General features: G+C 44.9%; 1 protein-coding gene across 9 annotated transcripts in view; it reads right to left on the reverse strand.

The window, feature by feature from the left end:
* The window catches only part of PHLDB1 (pleckstrin homology like domain family B member 1), a 283,627-nt gene that overhangs the window by 146,134 nt on the left and 119,711 nt on the right, over nucleotides 1-17,782 (reverse strand). For all 9 annotated transcript variants that reach the window (XM_069741034.1, XM_069741030.1, XM_069741029.1 and 6 more), the window contains 3 exons: nucleotides 17,176-17,295; nucleotides 11,164-11,287; nucleotides 9,278-9,448 (listed from right to left, as the gene is read on the reverse strand). In XM_069741034.1, the coding sequence (XP_069597135.1) occupies nucleotides 9,278-9,448; nucleotides 11,164-11,287; nucleotides 17,176-17,235 (355 nt within the window). In that variant the 5' untranslated portion in view covers nucleotides 17,236-17,295. The remainder of the gene's footprint in view (nucleotides 1-9,277; nucleotides 9,449-11,163; nucleotides 11,288-17,175; nucleotides 17,296-17,782) is intronic.

Genomic DNA, 17,782 nt, shown 5'->3' on the forward strand with positions numbered 1-17,782 from the left:
AGGAGAGAAACTGCCCACTAATCCTACAGAAACCTCTGGAAGAGCATGGCATTGTGAATGTTACACATATTACAGCCTTTATTCTACTGAGTTAAACAACTCAGGATCACTCTGCTCACCTCAATCGAGGATGGGGCTAGAAAAGGTGCCTCAAACATAGTCTGCTTCATTTCACCTGGCCAGCCTACCACAGCTGGCGGGTTTCCCATACAGCGGTCGACACACAATAAAGAAAAAGAAAATGATGGTACTCAACCTTGGCACATGGAATGTTAGAACTCTGCTGGATAATACCAAGGCAGACAGACCAGAGAGAAGAACGGCATTGGTTGCTTGGGAGCTAGCTCGTTACAAGGTTGATATAGCAGCTCTCAGCGAAACACGCCTGGCAGACAAGGGTCAATTGACAGATCATAGTGGTGGATGTATACATTCTTCTGGAGTGGTCGAGGCAGCACTGAAAAACGAGAAGCAGGCGTGGGATTTGCTATCAAAACTCATCTTGCTCGTAAACTTACCATGCTTTCAGAGGGCATCAACGACCGTCTGATGACATTTCAGCTCCCACTTACAAACAAAAAACACGCGACTCTGATCAGTGCCTATGCTCCCACGATGACTAATCCAGATGACATTAAAGATAAGTTCTACGATGAACTTGACACACTTATTTCAGCAATCCCACAGGCAGACAAGCTCATTATACTTGGAGACTTTAATGCCAGAGTGGGAACAGACCATCAAAACTGGGAAGGGGTCATTGGGAGACACGGCACTGGCGAGTGTAACAGTAATGGCCTGCTGCTCCTCAAGATGTGTGCCACACATGACCTTGTCATCACCAACACTTTATTCCGCTTACCCACTCGCAAGAAGACATCATGGATGCACCCAGGCTCGAGGCATTGGCATCTCATTGATTACATCATTGCCAGGAAAAGGGATGAGATGGACTTTAGCGGTGCAGACTGCTGGACTGACCATCGCCTCATTGTGTCTAAGTGCAGGCTCTGCATCCTGCCTGCGAGGAAACCCCAAGGGCAGAAAACAACAAAGAGGCTGAATATCTATAAGCTGCAAAATAAAAGAATTGCAAGGGAATTTGCCAATGACCTTGATGGCAGACTATTAAATATACTGCAGGCAGAGGAGATTGGCGTTGAGGAACAGTGGACAATTCTGAGAGATGCTGTTTATAATACTGCTCTCAGATCAGCAGCCAGAAATAATCAAGACTGGTTCGATGAAAACGACGAGGAAATAAAGATACTCCTAGAAGAGAAACATCAGCGGTACAAGGTGTATCACAATGACCCCACGTCGTTAGCTAAGAAAGGTGCCTTTACCAACATAAAAAGAAAGATACAAATCAAGCTACGCGAGATGCAGGATATCTGGTTTAGCAAGAAGGCCGATGAAATTCAGGGCTATGCAGATACCCATGACCAGAAATGCTTCTATGATGCGCTCAAAGCTGTATATGGACCTCAGTCAACAAGCTCTTCATCTCTGCTTAATGCAGATGGAACTAAGCTGCTGACAGAAAAGAAACAAATTCTGGAACGGTGGGCTGAGCACTTTAATAATATTCTTAATCACCCTGCCAATATCAATGATGAGGCTATTGCTCGCTTGACCCAGGTAGAAATCAACAAGGAGCTTGATGTTCTTCCAAGTGGAGATTAAGTCAGGAAAGCAGTAAAATAACTTTCTTGTGGAAAAGCACCCGGAAATGATGCTATACCTGCTGAGGTATATAAAGCTGGTGGCCCTGCTCTAATGCAAATGGTGACCAAACTATTCCAATATATGTGGACAAAGGAACAGGTTCCGCAACAGATGAAAGATGCCAGCATAATTCACATATAAAAGAGGAAAGGTAATCGCCAATCTTGTGACAACCATCGAGGCATCTCCCTTCTGTCCACTGCAGGCAAGATATTGGCTCGTCTCTTGCTCAACCGCCTTTTATATCACCTTGAGCAAGGAATATTACCCGAAAGCCAGTGTGGTTTCCGTGCGAAACGTGGAACAGTAGATATGGTCTTTTCAGCACGTCAACTACAGGAAAAGTGCCAGGAGCAACACCGTGACCTTTATGTAACTTTTGTTGATTTGACCAAGGCTTTCAACACAGTCAGTAGAGACGGCCTGTGGAAGATCATGGCAAAATTCGTCTGCCCGAGCAAGTTCATCTCAGTTGTCCGGCAGTTCCATGATGGCATGATGGTGAAGGTTCTGAACGATGGAGACTAATCTGAGGCTTTCCCTGTAACAAACGGCGTAAAACAAGGCTGTGTGCTTGCTCCAACCCTGTTCAGTATGCTGTTCTCTGCAATGTTAAGTGATGCCTTTAACAACTGTGAAGATGGAGTCCAGGTTAGGTACAGGACTGATGGCAAGCTATTCAACCCAAAACGCCTGAAGGCGGTTACGAAAGTGCATGAGACTGTTATCTGTGAATTATTATTTGCCGATGACTGTGCACTTAAAGCTAGCACGGAACAGCAGATGCAGCATGAAATGAACTGTTTTTCACAAGCTTGCGACAGTTTTGGTCTCGAGATCAACATTAGAAAAACCGAAGCCATGTATCAACCGGTTCCAGGAAAACTGTGCAAGGAGCCACGTATCACGGTGAAGGAGCAAAACCTCAAAGCAGTCGATAACTTCACCTACTTAGGCAGCTCACTTATCCGTGAAGTAACCATAGACGCTGAGGTTAATAACAGAATCACCAAAGCCAGTGCCGCCTTCGGGAGACTGCTTAAGAACATCTGGGAATGAAGGGGGTCTCAGTCTTACCACCAAGCTGAAGGTCTACTGCGCGTTGGTCCTCACCACACTTCTCTATGCTAGCGAGACCTGGACAGTTAACAGCCGGCATGCTAAACAGCTTAATCATTTCCACATGAGTTGCCTCCACAGACTCCTCCACATCAAGTGGCAAGACAATGTCCCGGACACGGCAATTCTGGAACAAACTGGGCTCTGCAGCGTTTACACTCTCCTGCTGAAAGTCCAAGCCAGGTGGGCTGGACACGTGATTAGAATGCCTGACAGCCGACTAGCAAAACAACTACTGTATGGAGAACTGTGCCAAGAAAAGTGAGCAGTTGGGGGGCAGAAGAAGCGGTATGAAGACTGCCTTAAGGTGTCTCTCAAAAACCTGGAAGTCAACACCAAGGAATGGGAAGAGCTTGCCCTGGATCGTCCAAGTTGGCGGGGCAGGATCATCTCAGGAGCACGTGCAGCAGAAGATAGGAAAATATTTGACGCAAAAAGAAAGCACGCTGTCCGCAAGGCACAAGTAGAATCTGGTGTACTGACCACATCTGCTTTCTTATGTCAAGTATGTGAGCGAAGCTTCAGGGCCCGAATTGGATTCATCAGCCACCTCCGGACCCATAACCACTAATTCTCTTCTAACCCTGAAGTCATGGTCATCTTCGAAAACGAAGGACGAACAACAACAACATGGCGTGAATATGTGTGTTTTATGTTTAACTGTGCGCACTATGTACTATGGACCATGTGAGGATGTCACTCCAATGTAAACCTAATGTTCTGGCGCCAATTCTATATGTTTCCTGTCTGTCTTTACTCAAGGAAGGGGTTAGATCCCAGAATGCATAATATACTTTTGGACAAATTTGCAACATTTTTACGCTAAGCGGCTTAGCTCACTCTTTTTTATTGTTTGTTGAGTCATTTTTTATCAACTGCCCTGTATCAGTGTGACTACAAGCCTCGTGTCGGTGCCATCACTGCGGAGGGGTCTCCATCTGGGGGTGGCTGCTGGACCCCGTATCTATGCCGCATTACCGTTAGTTGTGGCCACTCACATACAGACAGGGTGAGGCGCTCCGCCTGTTTGTCTTCCGATCGGAGTAATCGCGATTAATTACCCTGTCAGCTCAGACTGATTCCCAGAACTCTCTCACTTAGGCCGAGGCCACTCTTGGAAGTGCAATGCGAGAAACTTGCGCAAGTCTCTCTCCTCAATACCCGGCACTGCCGCCAGTACTCGGGAACGCAGCATTCAGCTGCATAGAAATACATGCAGCTGCACACTCCGGTCCCGAGTGCTGGCGGCAGTGCCGGGTATTGAGGCGGCAGACTCGCAAGTGTGACCCCGGCCTAATTATGATTTGCACTTTGAGATTTAGCTTCATGTTTTTCTAAAATGGCAGAGGTTTTCTGTTTGATTCTCTTCTGGCAGTCTGCCCGCCACTCCGGAGCATTACAGTGTCATCCATATGTTAAAGTACAATTATCATGATAAAAGAGGACAGATGGGTTAGCTGTGGCCTGATGTCTCCCTGCTATTCACAATGTTTAGCAGGGGCCTGGCAGCGTGACGTCCGGACATCAGCACCATTGTCTTACAGGATATGGAGACTGGTTAGACCATGGTGGATGGGTTTACTGGAGCTCATGTTGGGGAAGATGCAAATGTGGTCTGTAGACAGGCTGCCAGACATGGAAAGAGATGTTCAGGTTTTTTTTGTTATATCCCGTTAAACCCAAATGAGTCCGCAATCCACAATGTTAGACTTGGGCATTTCGGTGGATTTGCTGGATACATACACTGTCACATGAGGGAATCGCTGCACAGGTGCGGAGAAGACGGGGAACTTAATTTCTCCATTTTATCCACTGTCTGTCCACAGAAATTGGACTGCACTCGGTTGACATCTAAGTGCAGTGCAATGTATAACACACACATAGAATTGTATGGGTGCATGATCCGATCTGCCAGCTCACTCACAGCATGCTTTGATTGTTTTCTCATGCCGAAACATGCCGTTTTACTATTGAAGATAACCACAGACCTGCACTGCCCCATCGTATAACACTGGCCCATGTGCTATGTGATAAATACTCGGCCCAGTTATATGCTTGTGCAGGGCCGGCTCCAGGTTTTTGAGGGCCCCGGGCGAAAGAGTCTCAGTGGTCCCCCCCTTTAACACATACCACGATTCATGATCGCATATAAACACAGCCATGTAGTATATAACACAGCCCACGTAGTATATAGCACAGCCACGTAGAATATAACACAGCCATGTAGTATATAACAGCCCACGTAGCATATAACACAGCCACGTAGTATATAGTACAGCCCATATAGTATATAGCACAGCCACATAGTATATAACACGGCCCACATAGTTTATAGAACAGCCATCTAGTATATAGCACAGCCCACATAGCATATAACAGGCCACGTAGTATATAACACGGCCCATGTAGTATATAGAACAGCCATGTAGTATATAGAGACACTTGCCCCATATAGTGCTGCACAAACGTTATGGCCCCATAGATGCTCCATACAGACACTTGCCCCATATAGTGCTGCACAAATGTTATGGCCCCATACATACTCCCTATGGGAGGTGGAGCCGCATATTCATTACTGTAATGAGCGGTACCATGTGACCGCTCAGTACAGGAGGAAGCCGGGGACCTGCAGGGACCGCGCCAGCCGCCAGGAGTAGGTGAGTATAATTAGACAGCCCCCGGCCGCTCCCCTTCCCCTGCCGAGTCAGCTCCATGATGTGCCGCTAACTGAGGGCCCCTGGGGGAGCGGTGGTCCTAGGCACTGGCAGCTGCCTGCCCTTAACACCTGCCTTGAATGGGCCCCCCTGTCTCGCCAGGGTCCCGGCACTTGCCCGGGTACGCCGGGTGCTGACGCCGGCCCTGTGCTTGTGTGAGCGAATCCTCTGAGCTCTTCATTATAGAGGCTGGCATATAATGTAGTTGTCAAAACTACAGCAAGAAGCCCAGTAAGTGATGTTGTTGTTTGTCCTTCATAGTCAAAGAAGTCCATGATTTCAGGGTTTAGAGGAGGATCAGTGACTGAGGGTCCTGAGGTGACGGATAAGGCCAGTCCTGGCCCTGAAGACTCGCCCACATAGAGACATCACTGACTAGATGTGGTCAGGACAGTAGATGCCGCTTGTGCCTTGCACCCATCTCTCTTTCCTTTTGCCTCAGATTCTCCTATCTTCAGCTGCACGTGCTCCTGAGGTGATCCTCCTCGCCAAGCTGGACCGTCCAGGGAAAGCGTCTCCCATTCGCTGATCTCCAGGATTTTGAGAGACGCTGTGAGGCAGTCTTTGTACCATTTCCTCTGCCCCCAGACTGTTCACTTTCCCTGACAGTTCTCTGTACAGCAGGTGTTTAGGCAATGGGCTGTCTGGCCTCCTGACCACAAGTGCAGCCACCTGGCTTGGGCTTTCAGCAGGAGGGTGTAGACGCTGCAGACCCCCGCTTGTTCCAGGATGGCCGTGTCGGGGACATCGTCTTGTCACCTGATGTGGAGACGTCTGCAGAGATGGCTGAGGTGAAAGTGGTTGAGCTGGTATGAGGGTCTCTGCCCCTATTTTAATGTTTCCCTCAGATTGAGAAGAATAAACATTCGCCATACTGTGCATACAGTACATAGACACATACAGTAGCACCAGCATAGGGCTTATAATGCACGGTGTAGGTCTGCAGGTGGCAAATTACAATACACTGACCACCGGCTAGCACAGTTCATCTTTTGCACGCACATTTTATTTTACTGGATGCTGCTAGTGGTATCAAGGAAAAAATGTGGACATTCAACGTGCTGTATGTATTTTCACAGAGGGTTTCTAAACCATCCATTTAATGTCACCTTATGTCCACATCCAGACGTATGCCTAAAGCGCGATGTACCCATCCTCACTGTATGAACAGCGGCCTATAATTGTGGGAACTGCTCTCCCCTGTCTGCCAACAAGCATGTAACGGGTCAGTGGTCATTTAATAACCTGTCTATAAACTATGTGCAGGGAGTGATCTGTAACAGATCTACAGCAGAGTATTCATGAGGATTGTTTACTCAGGACGATGTGCTGCCGAGAACAATGATCTTCTGTGCAGCATAAAACATCATTGCACCCACTGATCATGTGTTTAGACTGCACCATTATCATGACATGCGTGTTCCTATTACTACTCGCTCCCAATAATGGTGCAGGGTAAATGGACGATGGAGGGAGGAGAGGGCTTGCAGCATGGTGCCCTGGTGTATTCTGTATAAGCACTGACTGCTTTCTGTACATCACTGCTGGAGAATGTAATCTGAAAACTAACAGCACAATCTTCTTACCTACCACTAGATCTTGGAAGAGCTTTCCTAAGCCAACATATGGAGATGTCTTATTAGGCATTTGTATACCCTACATTAAGCATACGCTCCCATTCACGTGAATGGAAAGAGCAGCACATGCAGAGCCCGGGCACCTGTCCATTGCAGGGCCCCGCACTAAAGCTGGATAGAGGGACACACTTCTGTAAGACTTTCATGGCATAAGGTGCAGATATGTCAGAAATGTCTATCATGGCACAATCCCTGCACTTATTGCAGCAGTTCTTTCCATACAAGCTCATAGAGACTGAATGTTTTGTTTCCGTTCACGCCAAACAATGTCTTGATAATTGTCCAGACTAGCTAATACTTTGCTCTGCATAATTTCGATGATGACTTTCCTGGTGAGATCACAGCAAAGGTATTCTTGCTCTAACATTCCCATAGAGATAAGCCATATAAACATATGTAATCATCTATTCTAGGCACACATCCATTTTCATGGCTCTAAAAAAAACTTGAAATGTTTACATCAGTTATTAAGAGGGAAAAAAGTGGATGGTTTTCAATCCCTTTAAGATGGTTGTCCGGACTTAGGATACAAGTCTACTGCCACTCTATGTACCTGCAGACTTATGAATCCTCATTGTGCATGTATACATGATATACATACATGTGATCACATGCAGACTAGACGTGCGGGGCCATGCTCAATGCAAGTAGGCCAGACACGTCTCGTTGGAATGTGGCTGGAAGTATTCAACTCACATACTTGCTGTCACATGACCGCCCGCTCCCAGCACTGGAAAATACAGACTTGAGGATTCACAAGTCTGCAGTCACATACAGTGACTGCAGACTTGTGCCCCAAGCCTAGATATCCCCTTTAACAATTGATGACTTCAGGATAGGTCATCAACATGAAACTAGTGTGGTCCGACACCCAGCACCCCCTCCAAGCTGAAAACTGTACTGGAAGGAGATGGAACGATGTATGGGGAGGAACACACCAGCACCATACATTGCTTAGTGGCGGCTTCTGAGTACTACACATTGAGTTAATGTCCTGGACAACCATTGGAGGAGATGTGTGCATGAATGCTTGCAGCTGGCACATGGAGTCCCTATGGGTCGGTGTGCTCCCATAATGCGCCTCAGAATGGTACAATACATACAGATATCCTACTCTAGATGCAATAACTGTAAAAAACAATATCTCCATGATGCCCCATCAGATGAAAAATGGCAAAAGGCATACATGCTTTGTACAAAATCAAAAGGAGTCCTATAGATGTATATGTGCGCCTTATTACAGGTCCATACAGTGTGCGTAAACTCTAACGACAACCCAACCCAAAGGTATAACACGAAAATTGTTGATAAGGGGAGAGGCCAATGTTGGGGACCCAGAGTCTCTACTGACATATTGGGGGAAAAGAATCAGCATGCTGACCTTCAATGGGATTCAAGGGGATATAAACTGTCATTAAAGATACCAGGCAGCAGATTATTTCCCCCTACACATACACACAGACTCTCCAATAAGGGGGTAATCCATGGCATACATTATACTTTGATGACATGTCAATATCAGATTGGTGGGGGTCCGAGAACCAGCACCTCCAGTGATCAGCTGTGTGCAGCACCCACTGCAGTCAGATGTACACAGTGTATAGGGCCGAATCAGCACAGCGCCTTACATTGTGTTGTGGCTATTATCAGGTACTGCAGGTCAGTTTTGATTGAAGTGGATGGGATCTTAGCAGCAGAACAGCCACAACAGTCTGAAACTGGGCTGTGCATGCTGTGAACACTGCGTGCATCCGGCCACAGAGGCCGACCCAGACATATATAATATGCATGATCCTTGCCGTATACCACAGGTGGGAAGCCATGTATACAGACATAGTGTTATACGCCGCCCATTGGCTGCCATTGTAGAGCAGAACACTGTGCACTCCACTCTTCTGTATTGGAAGGCTTGGCACACTAGAGGAGGACAAGGTCAGCCATTTTGTACGATCCAGATGTCATTGTCAGCCGGTAACATGGGGCTGGTCTGAGCTGTAACGAGTGTTTTCTTATCAGAATTTGGAGCTCTAGCTAATAAAACCATAGTTTGTTACAGATGGTATTGGCCTCATGTTGTACCTTGTGTCAGGCGAGTAGGTTGAGTTATTGGAAGTCCATCGATAGCACAGGGATTCCCACATGGATGAAGAGTCAGCGTGCCATGGGTATTCTCAATAAAGCAGTGCTCAGCTGCAATACCCGGGCCCCTTAGGAAAATATCTTTGGATGCGTGACCCAAAGTCGTCCTTCCTATTGTAAAAAAAAAAAAAGGTCAGGAAGAGCAAAATAGCCTCAAACATTGGAAGCAAACTTGTCTTATCTACACATGTCACATCTAAAGCTAGCCATAGAAATGAGAAACATGGCGTCTGAGAAAACTACAGATCTCTACTGTCTCTCCTGCTTTGCTATTGTCTTTAACCTATAAATAACTCATCAAAACTTATGCTAATAAAAAATAACCAAAAACCATAAGCATAAATTAATACAATTTTATTAATTACAATACACAAAAATGAAAGACCCCATTGCCAAAGCTAATGCGAAACGCGCGTCAGGGTACTGGGCAGTGCGGTCTGTTAACTGGGGCATTTCTGATGGCGTTTGCTTGTGGCTATGGGGGTCATTGCACTACTGCACTTTAATAGCTGTGAGCGGTTCCTTATGTTTATTTATTGTGATTTATACCAATTCATTATTTGGAGTTTTTGTGTCTAGTCGTTCTATGAATTAGGACTTTTATCTTGATTATTTTGTTATATTTTCTTATAACCAGGTCTTTGGTTCCCTGATTATACTTACACTTTGTGCAGCTTTTTACACTTTCCCTTCCCCATTTCTTTTTTTACTAAGCTATTAGGTCTGTAATTCATCATAGTTTTTTTGACATGCTGTGATTTACCATTGCCCATACTTTTTTTTGTTGTTTTATGAGATGTTTTTATTTTTTTGTGTCTTCCGCTTTGTGTATTGTCTAATATATAATTGCCTAGAATACTACTTCCTGCAATTTGTGCCAACTTCCGTGGCTTTGTCCGGAGCTAATGTCCGGAGCTAATGTGCGGAGCTAATGTGCGGAGATAATGTCCGGAGCTAATGTCCGGAGCTAATGTCCGGAGCTAATGTCCGGAGATAAGTGACGTCAACAGTGTCCAGTGTCTGATTGGTTGCCGCCTGCTGCGAGCGACCAATCAGAAACGTGCCGTACTGTGACACACTCCGCCCGCCATTTTGGTGTGAATTTTGAATTTTTACCTCACAGCAAGTTTCTACTGCGTGGAGGCGGGCCCAGTGACGTTGCTCTTCAAGCTCCTGCCGAATTTCAAGTATATATGGATTCTAGACTCCCGATTCTTTAGAATCGGGTTGCCATCTAGTAATTAATAAAATTATATTTATTTATGTTTATTTTTTTTTATATTTTCTATCAGAACAAATCTGTATGAATTGTTTATAGGGTCATATCTGTATTTGGGAACTCTATCAAACTGTGTCATTGGTCGGTTATTTAAGTGTACTGTAGGTCTTATGATACAATATCGCTTATTAGTTTTCTACTGTCTTTTCTGTATTACCAAAACCTGAAAACCAACTGTTGGCATGAATCTGTGAGTATGGCATTCACTGGATTCACACTATCATCTAAACATTGTGCAGTATTTTGTGGTATATGTCCGCTAATTATGTGCACGGACAGCTTCTTACAGCTACAGGTCCATACGCTTCATGACGTATAAAGAAGCAAACAGATGAGTCAGATGATGGGTGAACTATATAAATACATAAAGTTATGGAAGTATATAATTGTATGGGAATGTGCACTGTATTTAGTGAGGAAAACTATTACTAGTCATGGGGAAGCAATTCTAAAATGCTAAACTATAGCAAAGGTGCATTCACAGAAAAGTTGCAGAAAAAATAAATATTATTAAGGTTGTATTGCGCTAAGTATTTGCAGCCGGTACCTTCTTCCAGAGGCAGCAGAGTGATGGCGGTGCTCAGCCTCCCACTTCCAAGACTCACAAGATGGGGTTTTTCGGCCTGCACTTTCAGACTCTTTCCTGTGTCTATCAGATCCAGAGGAGTGCTCTGTGTGCAAGAAAATGGTCCAGACAATTCCATAAGGCAGACGAAAGGATCCAGGTCCAGGCAGACATCGGAGGCTTTCACTTCTATTCTGCATTGTCTGCTTGTTTTCCTCTACTAATACTTTGATGCTAGGATGAGGCTTTTATAATTATTAATTAAAACATACAAATCCATGCTCATCATAGTTATATAAGTTTAAAAAACATAAGTCCATGAAATTCAACCTGTCCCCACCAGTTCTACATTCTCTATTGTTAGATTATTTATAACTCACAATGCCATTTGTTGTGCGAAAATCATCTAGCCCTTTACAAAAGCTGTTATAGTGTCGGCCATTACTACCTCTTGTGGTCGGCATTCCACAGTCTGACTGCTCTTACTGTAAAGAATCCTTTCCTACTTAATTGCCAAGATCGCTTTTCCTTCATACATAATGAGTGCCCCGGCGTCTTTTGTAAGGTCTTTGGAAGCAATAAGTCATGTACCGGTCCTTTGTATTGATCACACATGTATTTATACAAAGAAATGAGATCCGGGAAAGGTCAGAGAGGCCCAGCGTCTGCACACTGCAGTACTTTGCTCTGCCCTCAGCAGCGCAGATGAGTACACCTGCGCTGGTGCGCAATGTCGGGGAGCCATGAAGCAACAGGAGGGCGGGGATCATAAGAAGATGGGAGGCGCCGGACCTGGACCTGCGACACCCATCAGACTGGACCGCCCCCAGGTGAGTATAATAAACTTATTTTTCTTCTCTTGCAGGTCAGATCGGGGCTTATCTACAGCATTATAGAAGATTATAAACCTGGTGACAGGTTCCCTTTAAATCTGACTTGCAACTATTTAGCATATGATCAGTTATGCAGATTCTTATCAAGTCACTGCATTGTTACTGTTTTGCTCCTAAAGTTGTAAATTTTAATTTGTAATATTTTGTTAGTATTTTGTAAATCCACGTCTGGCTTTCAACACTGCCTGAATCCTTATGGGCATGCTTTCACTTATGGGCATGCTTTCAATCAGATTCAAGCATGTATCAACCAAAATCTGGTCCCAGGTCTCTCCTACATGTTCCCAGAGTTGGATCATACTGGTCGCTTCACTTGGGTCTGTATACAGCTTTTTCTTCGACTCTACCCACAAATGTTCTATTGTGTTGAGGTCTGGGGATTGTGGAGGTAACCCAGCATCTCTACTTCATTGTCATTCAACCATTTCTTTGCCAATCTCGGCGTATGACAATAATCTGCGCAATTGATCATATGCTAAATAGTTGCAAGTCAGATTTATGCATAAGATTGGGAAGATGATTGTCTATAAAATGATGGTAGCCTCACGATCAAAGCTGTAGTGGATGCTGAGCTATGGAGAATGAAAGTCAAACGTTCAAAACATTATTATCCTTTTGCTAATCAGTGTTCCACACAGTAACACATCATACACTTGTGTTTACTGCCAATTGTGAATTACTGTAGACTTTAGTCCAAACCATGTTAATGAGGGAAATAAAGAAACTGAAAATCGTAATTGTTGGCAGAAAGCCATTTGTCCTGACTGCCAGGCTGCCCATACACAGAATAGCTATCAGCCAACTGCTATCCCTCACCACTTCCCCATGGACATGCATGCTCGGCCAAGCATGAACGTTTATTCCTAAGGATAGAGGAGAATAGACTGCTGGGCCTGCTGACCCTATAGGATTGGGCATGTTGAAGTAAAAAATATCCAACTGTCCTTTTACATGGGCAAATTGATTACGTGCGTTCCCCACCATTGCCCCTATGTCACATGGTCCCAGATCAGCCGACATACAAGTATTTGTATGATGGTACCTTTCATGCTGGCCTATAGATTACCGTTGGTGGACACTACATCTCCTTATGTACACAGAGATGTGTTACCGATAATAATCATATGAGCGGGAAACAATTGTTAGCTGGCACTCATTACCTCCAGTTTATCTGCTCATGTGGTAGGACTTAAACCTCTGCCAAATACTATCATCACTGAAAACAAAAGAATGGGAGAAGTCGGGGGAGAGAAGACTCGGGAAGTTGGATTTCACAGTGTACAATCCTCCTCTACGCCAGGGAAGAGTTGAGTAGCCCCTATAGACATTTAATAGTCATCCACTTCCACCAATATCAGTGGCTCTGCCAGCATTCCTGAAATCTATGTGGCCAGCCTTAAGGTACCGTCACACTCAGCAACTTTGCAACGAGAACGACAACGATCTGTGACGTTGCAGCGTCCTGGATAGCGATCTTGTTGTGTTTGACACGCAGCAGCGATCTGGATCCCGCTGTGATATCGCTGGTCGGAGCTAGAAGTCCAGAACTTTATTTCGTCGTCAGGTCGGCGTTTATCGTCATGTTTGACATCAAAAGCAACGATGCCTGCAACGTTTTACATGGAGCTAACAACCAGCGAGAACGATAAGTGAGTCGCCGTTACGTCACTGGATCGCTCCTGCATCGTTCTGCTGTTGCCGGTGTTTGACGTCTCCTAGCGACCTAAACAGCGACGCTCCAGCGATCGGCTCGTTGTCTATATCGCTGCAGTGTCGCTGAGTGTGACGGTACCTTTACACTTAATGCCCAGTTTGTCCACTGACGTATTAATTCTGAAGGCTAACATTACATTGGACACAATGGATGAACCTTTTTTTGGATGAATGGCTTGAAGCTGTGTTTTGTCTTCCTTTTTGTTCTTCAATAAGCCGTAAGCCTCAAGTGTCTGCTCCTGAGCTCTCATTCCTTATCTAATTATAAGATTAGCTTCTTAATGCTACAAGAAATCATTCTTAGAATAAATCCAATTAGCTCTAATAATTAATCCACTGCACATTACAATTGCTGTTAAGAATACCTCTTTCCCACAGTCCTATACTGTTGTTTTCATTGGGTCTTATTGGACAAATCCTAGAATAATGCTTTCCTCATTCCTTCTAGTTGACATGCCCTTAGATGGGAGAATTGTGAGGACCGATACACATTGGACAGTCCCGCCAAGATCAGCAGACTCAGGTGACTTTATTCTGCTGCCTTTAGTATTCTGTTCTTTCCATAGATAATAGGTAAATGTTCATCGTTATCAGTAAACCATTCTATAAGAAAGTTTAGTTGACCCTTGAATAATCTCGCAGCATACCAACTCTCCAACGCATGAAGATGGAAACTCCCTCGACTTAGTCTTCTCCCGGCTTTGATCAGTGGATGATTTCACAAACTCCTCTCTCCCACTCTCTGACCACAACCTTCTTTCATTCTCTATCAAGAACTGCCATCCCGGTCAGGTCACCCCCACTTTCCACACTTATAGAAACATACAGGCCATTAACACCCAGAGACTTATGAAGAACTTGCAGTCCTCATTGGCCCCAATCTCCTCCATCTCATGTCCTGATTCTGCTCTGCAGCATTACAATGAAACCCTGCAAAGTGCTCTGGATGAAGCTGCACCTCCTATACATAAAACAACTCAGCACAGACAACAACCGTGGCACACGCTACAAACACATTTCCTGCAGCGGTGCTCCAGGTGCGCCGAACGTCTGTGGAGAAAATCTAATCTATCCTAAGATTTCATCCATTATAAGTTGATGCTAAAAACATACAACTTTGCCCTTCACCTCTCCAAACAAACCTATTTCAACACCCTCATCACCTCACTGTCCAATAACCCTAAACGTCTCTTTGACACTTTCCAGTCTTTACTCAACCCAAGAGTGCAGGCCCCAACCACGGATCTCCACGCTGACGATCTGGCCAATTACTTCAAAGAAAAAATTTACCACATTCGACAGGAAATCATCTCCCAATCTCTTCATAGCATGCACTGTCCTCCCTCCCCTACTGCATCTAGTTCACTCTCTGACTTTGAACCAGTTACAAAAGAAGAAGTAATCAGGCTCCTTGCATCTTCTCGCCCAACCACTTGCACCAGTGACCCCATTCCGTCACATCTCCTTCAGTCCCTTTCCCTGGCTGTCACCTCTCACCTAACAAAAATATTCAACCTTTCTCTCACTTCCGGTATTTTTCCATCCTCATTTAAGCATGCCATCATACATCCATTACTTAAACAACCATCCCTCGATCAAAACTGTGCCGCTAATTATAGACCTATCTCTAATCTTCCCTTCATCTCTAAACTCCTCGAACGCCTGGTCCACTCCCGTCTTACCCACTATCTCTCAGATAACTCTCTTCTCGACCCTCTTCAATCTGGTTTCCGCTCTTTACACTCTACTGAAACTGCCCTCACTAAAGTCTCTAATGACCTACTAACAGTTAGATCTAATGGTCACTACTCCATGCTAATTCTCTTGGATCTCTCCGCAGCATTCGATACTGTGGATCATCAGCTCCTCCTCAATATGCTCCGCTCCATCGGCCTTAAGGACACCATTCTCTCCTGGTTCTCCTCCTATCTCTCTGACCGTTCCTTCACTGTATCTTTTGCTGGTTCCTCCTCCTCTCACCTTCCCCTTACTGTTGGGGTTCCTCAAGGATCAGTCCTAGGCCCCCTCCTCTTCTCTTTGTATACTGCCCCTTTTGGACAAACAATCAGTAGATTTGGTTTCCAGTACCATCTCTATGCTGACGACACCCAATTATACACTTCTTCTCCTGTTATCACGCCGACCTTTTTAGAAAACACTAGTGATTGTCTTACCGCTGTCTCTAACATCATGTCCTCCCTCTATCTGAAACTGAACCTGTCAAAAACTGAACTCCTCGTGTTTTCTCCCTCTATTAACCTACCTTTGCCTGACATTGCCATCTCCGTGTGTGGGTCCACCATTACTCCAAAGCAACATGCCCGCTGCCTTGGGGTCATACTTGATTCTGAGCTTTCATTCACCCCCCACATCCGATCTTCTTATCTGCATCTCAAAAACATTTCTAGAATTCGCCCTTTTCTTATTTTCGACTCTGCAAAAACTCTTACTGTTTCACTTATTCATTCTCGTCTGGACTATTGTAACTCTCTACTAATCGGCCTCCCTCTTACCAAACTCTCCCCGCTCCAATCTGTCCTGAATGCTGCAGCCAGGATCATATTCCTCACCAACCGTTTCACCGATGCCTCTACCTTGTGCCAGTCATTACACTGGTTACCCATCCACTCAAGAATCCAGTACAAAACTACTACCCTCATCCACAAAGCACTCCATGGCTTAGCACCACCCTACATCTCCTCCCTGGTCTCAGTCTACCACCCTACCCGTGCCCTCCGCTCCGCTAATGACCTCAGGTTAGCATCCTCAATAATCAGAACCTCCCATTCCCGTCTCCAAGACTTTACACGTGCTGCGCCGATTCTTTGGAATGCACTACCTAGGTTAATATGATTAATCCCCAATCCCCACAGTTTTAAGCGTGCCCTAAAAACTCATTTGTTCAGATTGGCCTACCGCCTCAACACATTAACCTAACTATCCCTGTGTGGCCCATTCAAAAAAAAAAAAACATAATCAGGTTCCTCGCAACATGTTCTCATACACTTTATGCAGTTAATAGCCCTCTGTGTCTGTACTGCTACATACTTAGGCAGTTAACTGGTTCATGCAGCTTTACATGAACACCTGAGCCTTACACTATGGCCGGTCCGAATAACTAAAGCAATTGTTACCATCCACCTCTCGTGTCTCCCCTTTTCCTCATAGTTTGTAAGCTTGCGAGCAGGGCCCTCATTCCTCCTGGTATCTGTTTTGAACTGTGATTTCTGTTATGCTGTAATGTCTATTGTCTGTACAAGTCCCCTCTATAATTTGTAAAGCGCTGCGGAATATGTTGGCGCTATATAAATAAAATTATTATTATTATTATTATTATTATAATTAAATGTATCACGTGAACCTGTTTATGACTAAATTGCTGAATTACCTGCACAACGGCATGTGTTTTCCGGCAAGGACTTGCCATCTCTCTTGTCACTGACTTCATTGCCTCTTCAGATTCTAGTTCTGCTTCAGTCTCAGGAAGGGATTCTGTTTCCAAGTCACTCTGATGAGAAATACCAGAATAAGCTCAGTTAAGTGTCAGTAACATAAGGATAACTGCTTTATTTCTGGTTCGGGTAAATTCGCTCATCTGATGTTACTGTCATTGCCACTGGTTTCTACTTTTGGACTATAGGGAAACAAGACAGAAGAAAAATCGATACCTTCAAAATGTGGTGCTGGAGAAGGATGTCAACAATACCATGGATGGCAAGAAGAACAAACAAATCAATTAAGGAACAAATCAAGCCAGAGATGTCACTCGAAGCAAGGATCACCGTATGCTGCGACTTGCCCACTTTGGACACATCATGCAAAAGAGAGCAATCACTGGAGAAGGACATCATGGTGGGAAGAATAGAAGGATCAAGGTAAAGAGGAAGATCAGCAACCCTATGGCTTGATACAGGGCCGACTCCAGGTTTTTGTGAGTCCAGGGGAATGAGTCTCAGTGGGCCCCTTTAACACATACCACAATTCATAATGCACCG

The sequence above is a fragment of the Ranitomeya imitator genome, chromosome 10, assembly GCF_032444005.1.
Source record: "Ranitomeya imitator isolate aRanImi1 chromosome 10, aRanImi1.pri, whole genome shotgun sequence".
In the NCBI taxonomy this organism is placed as follows: Eukaryota; Metazoa; Chordata; class Amphibia; order Anura; family Dendrobatidae; genus Ranitomeya; species Ranitomeya imitator.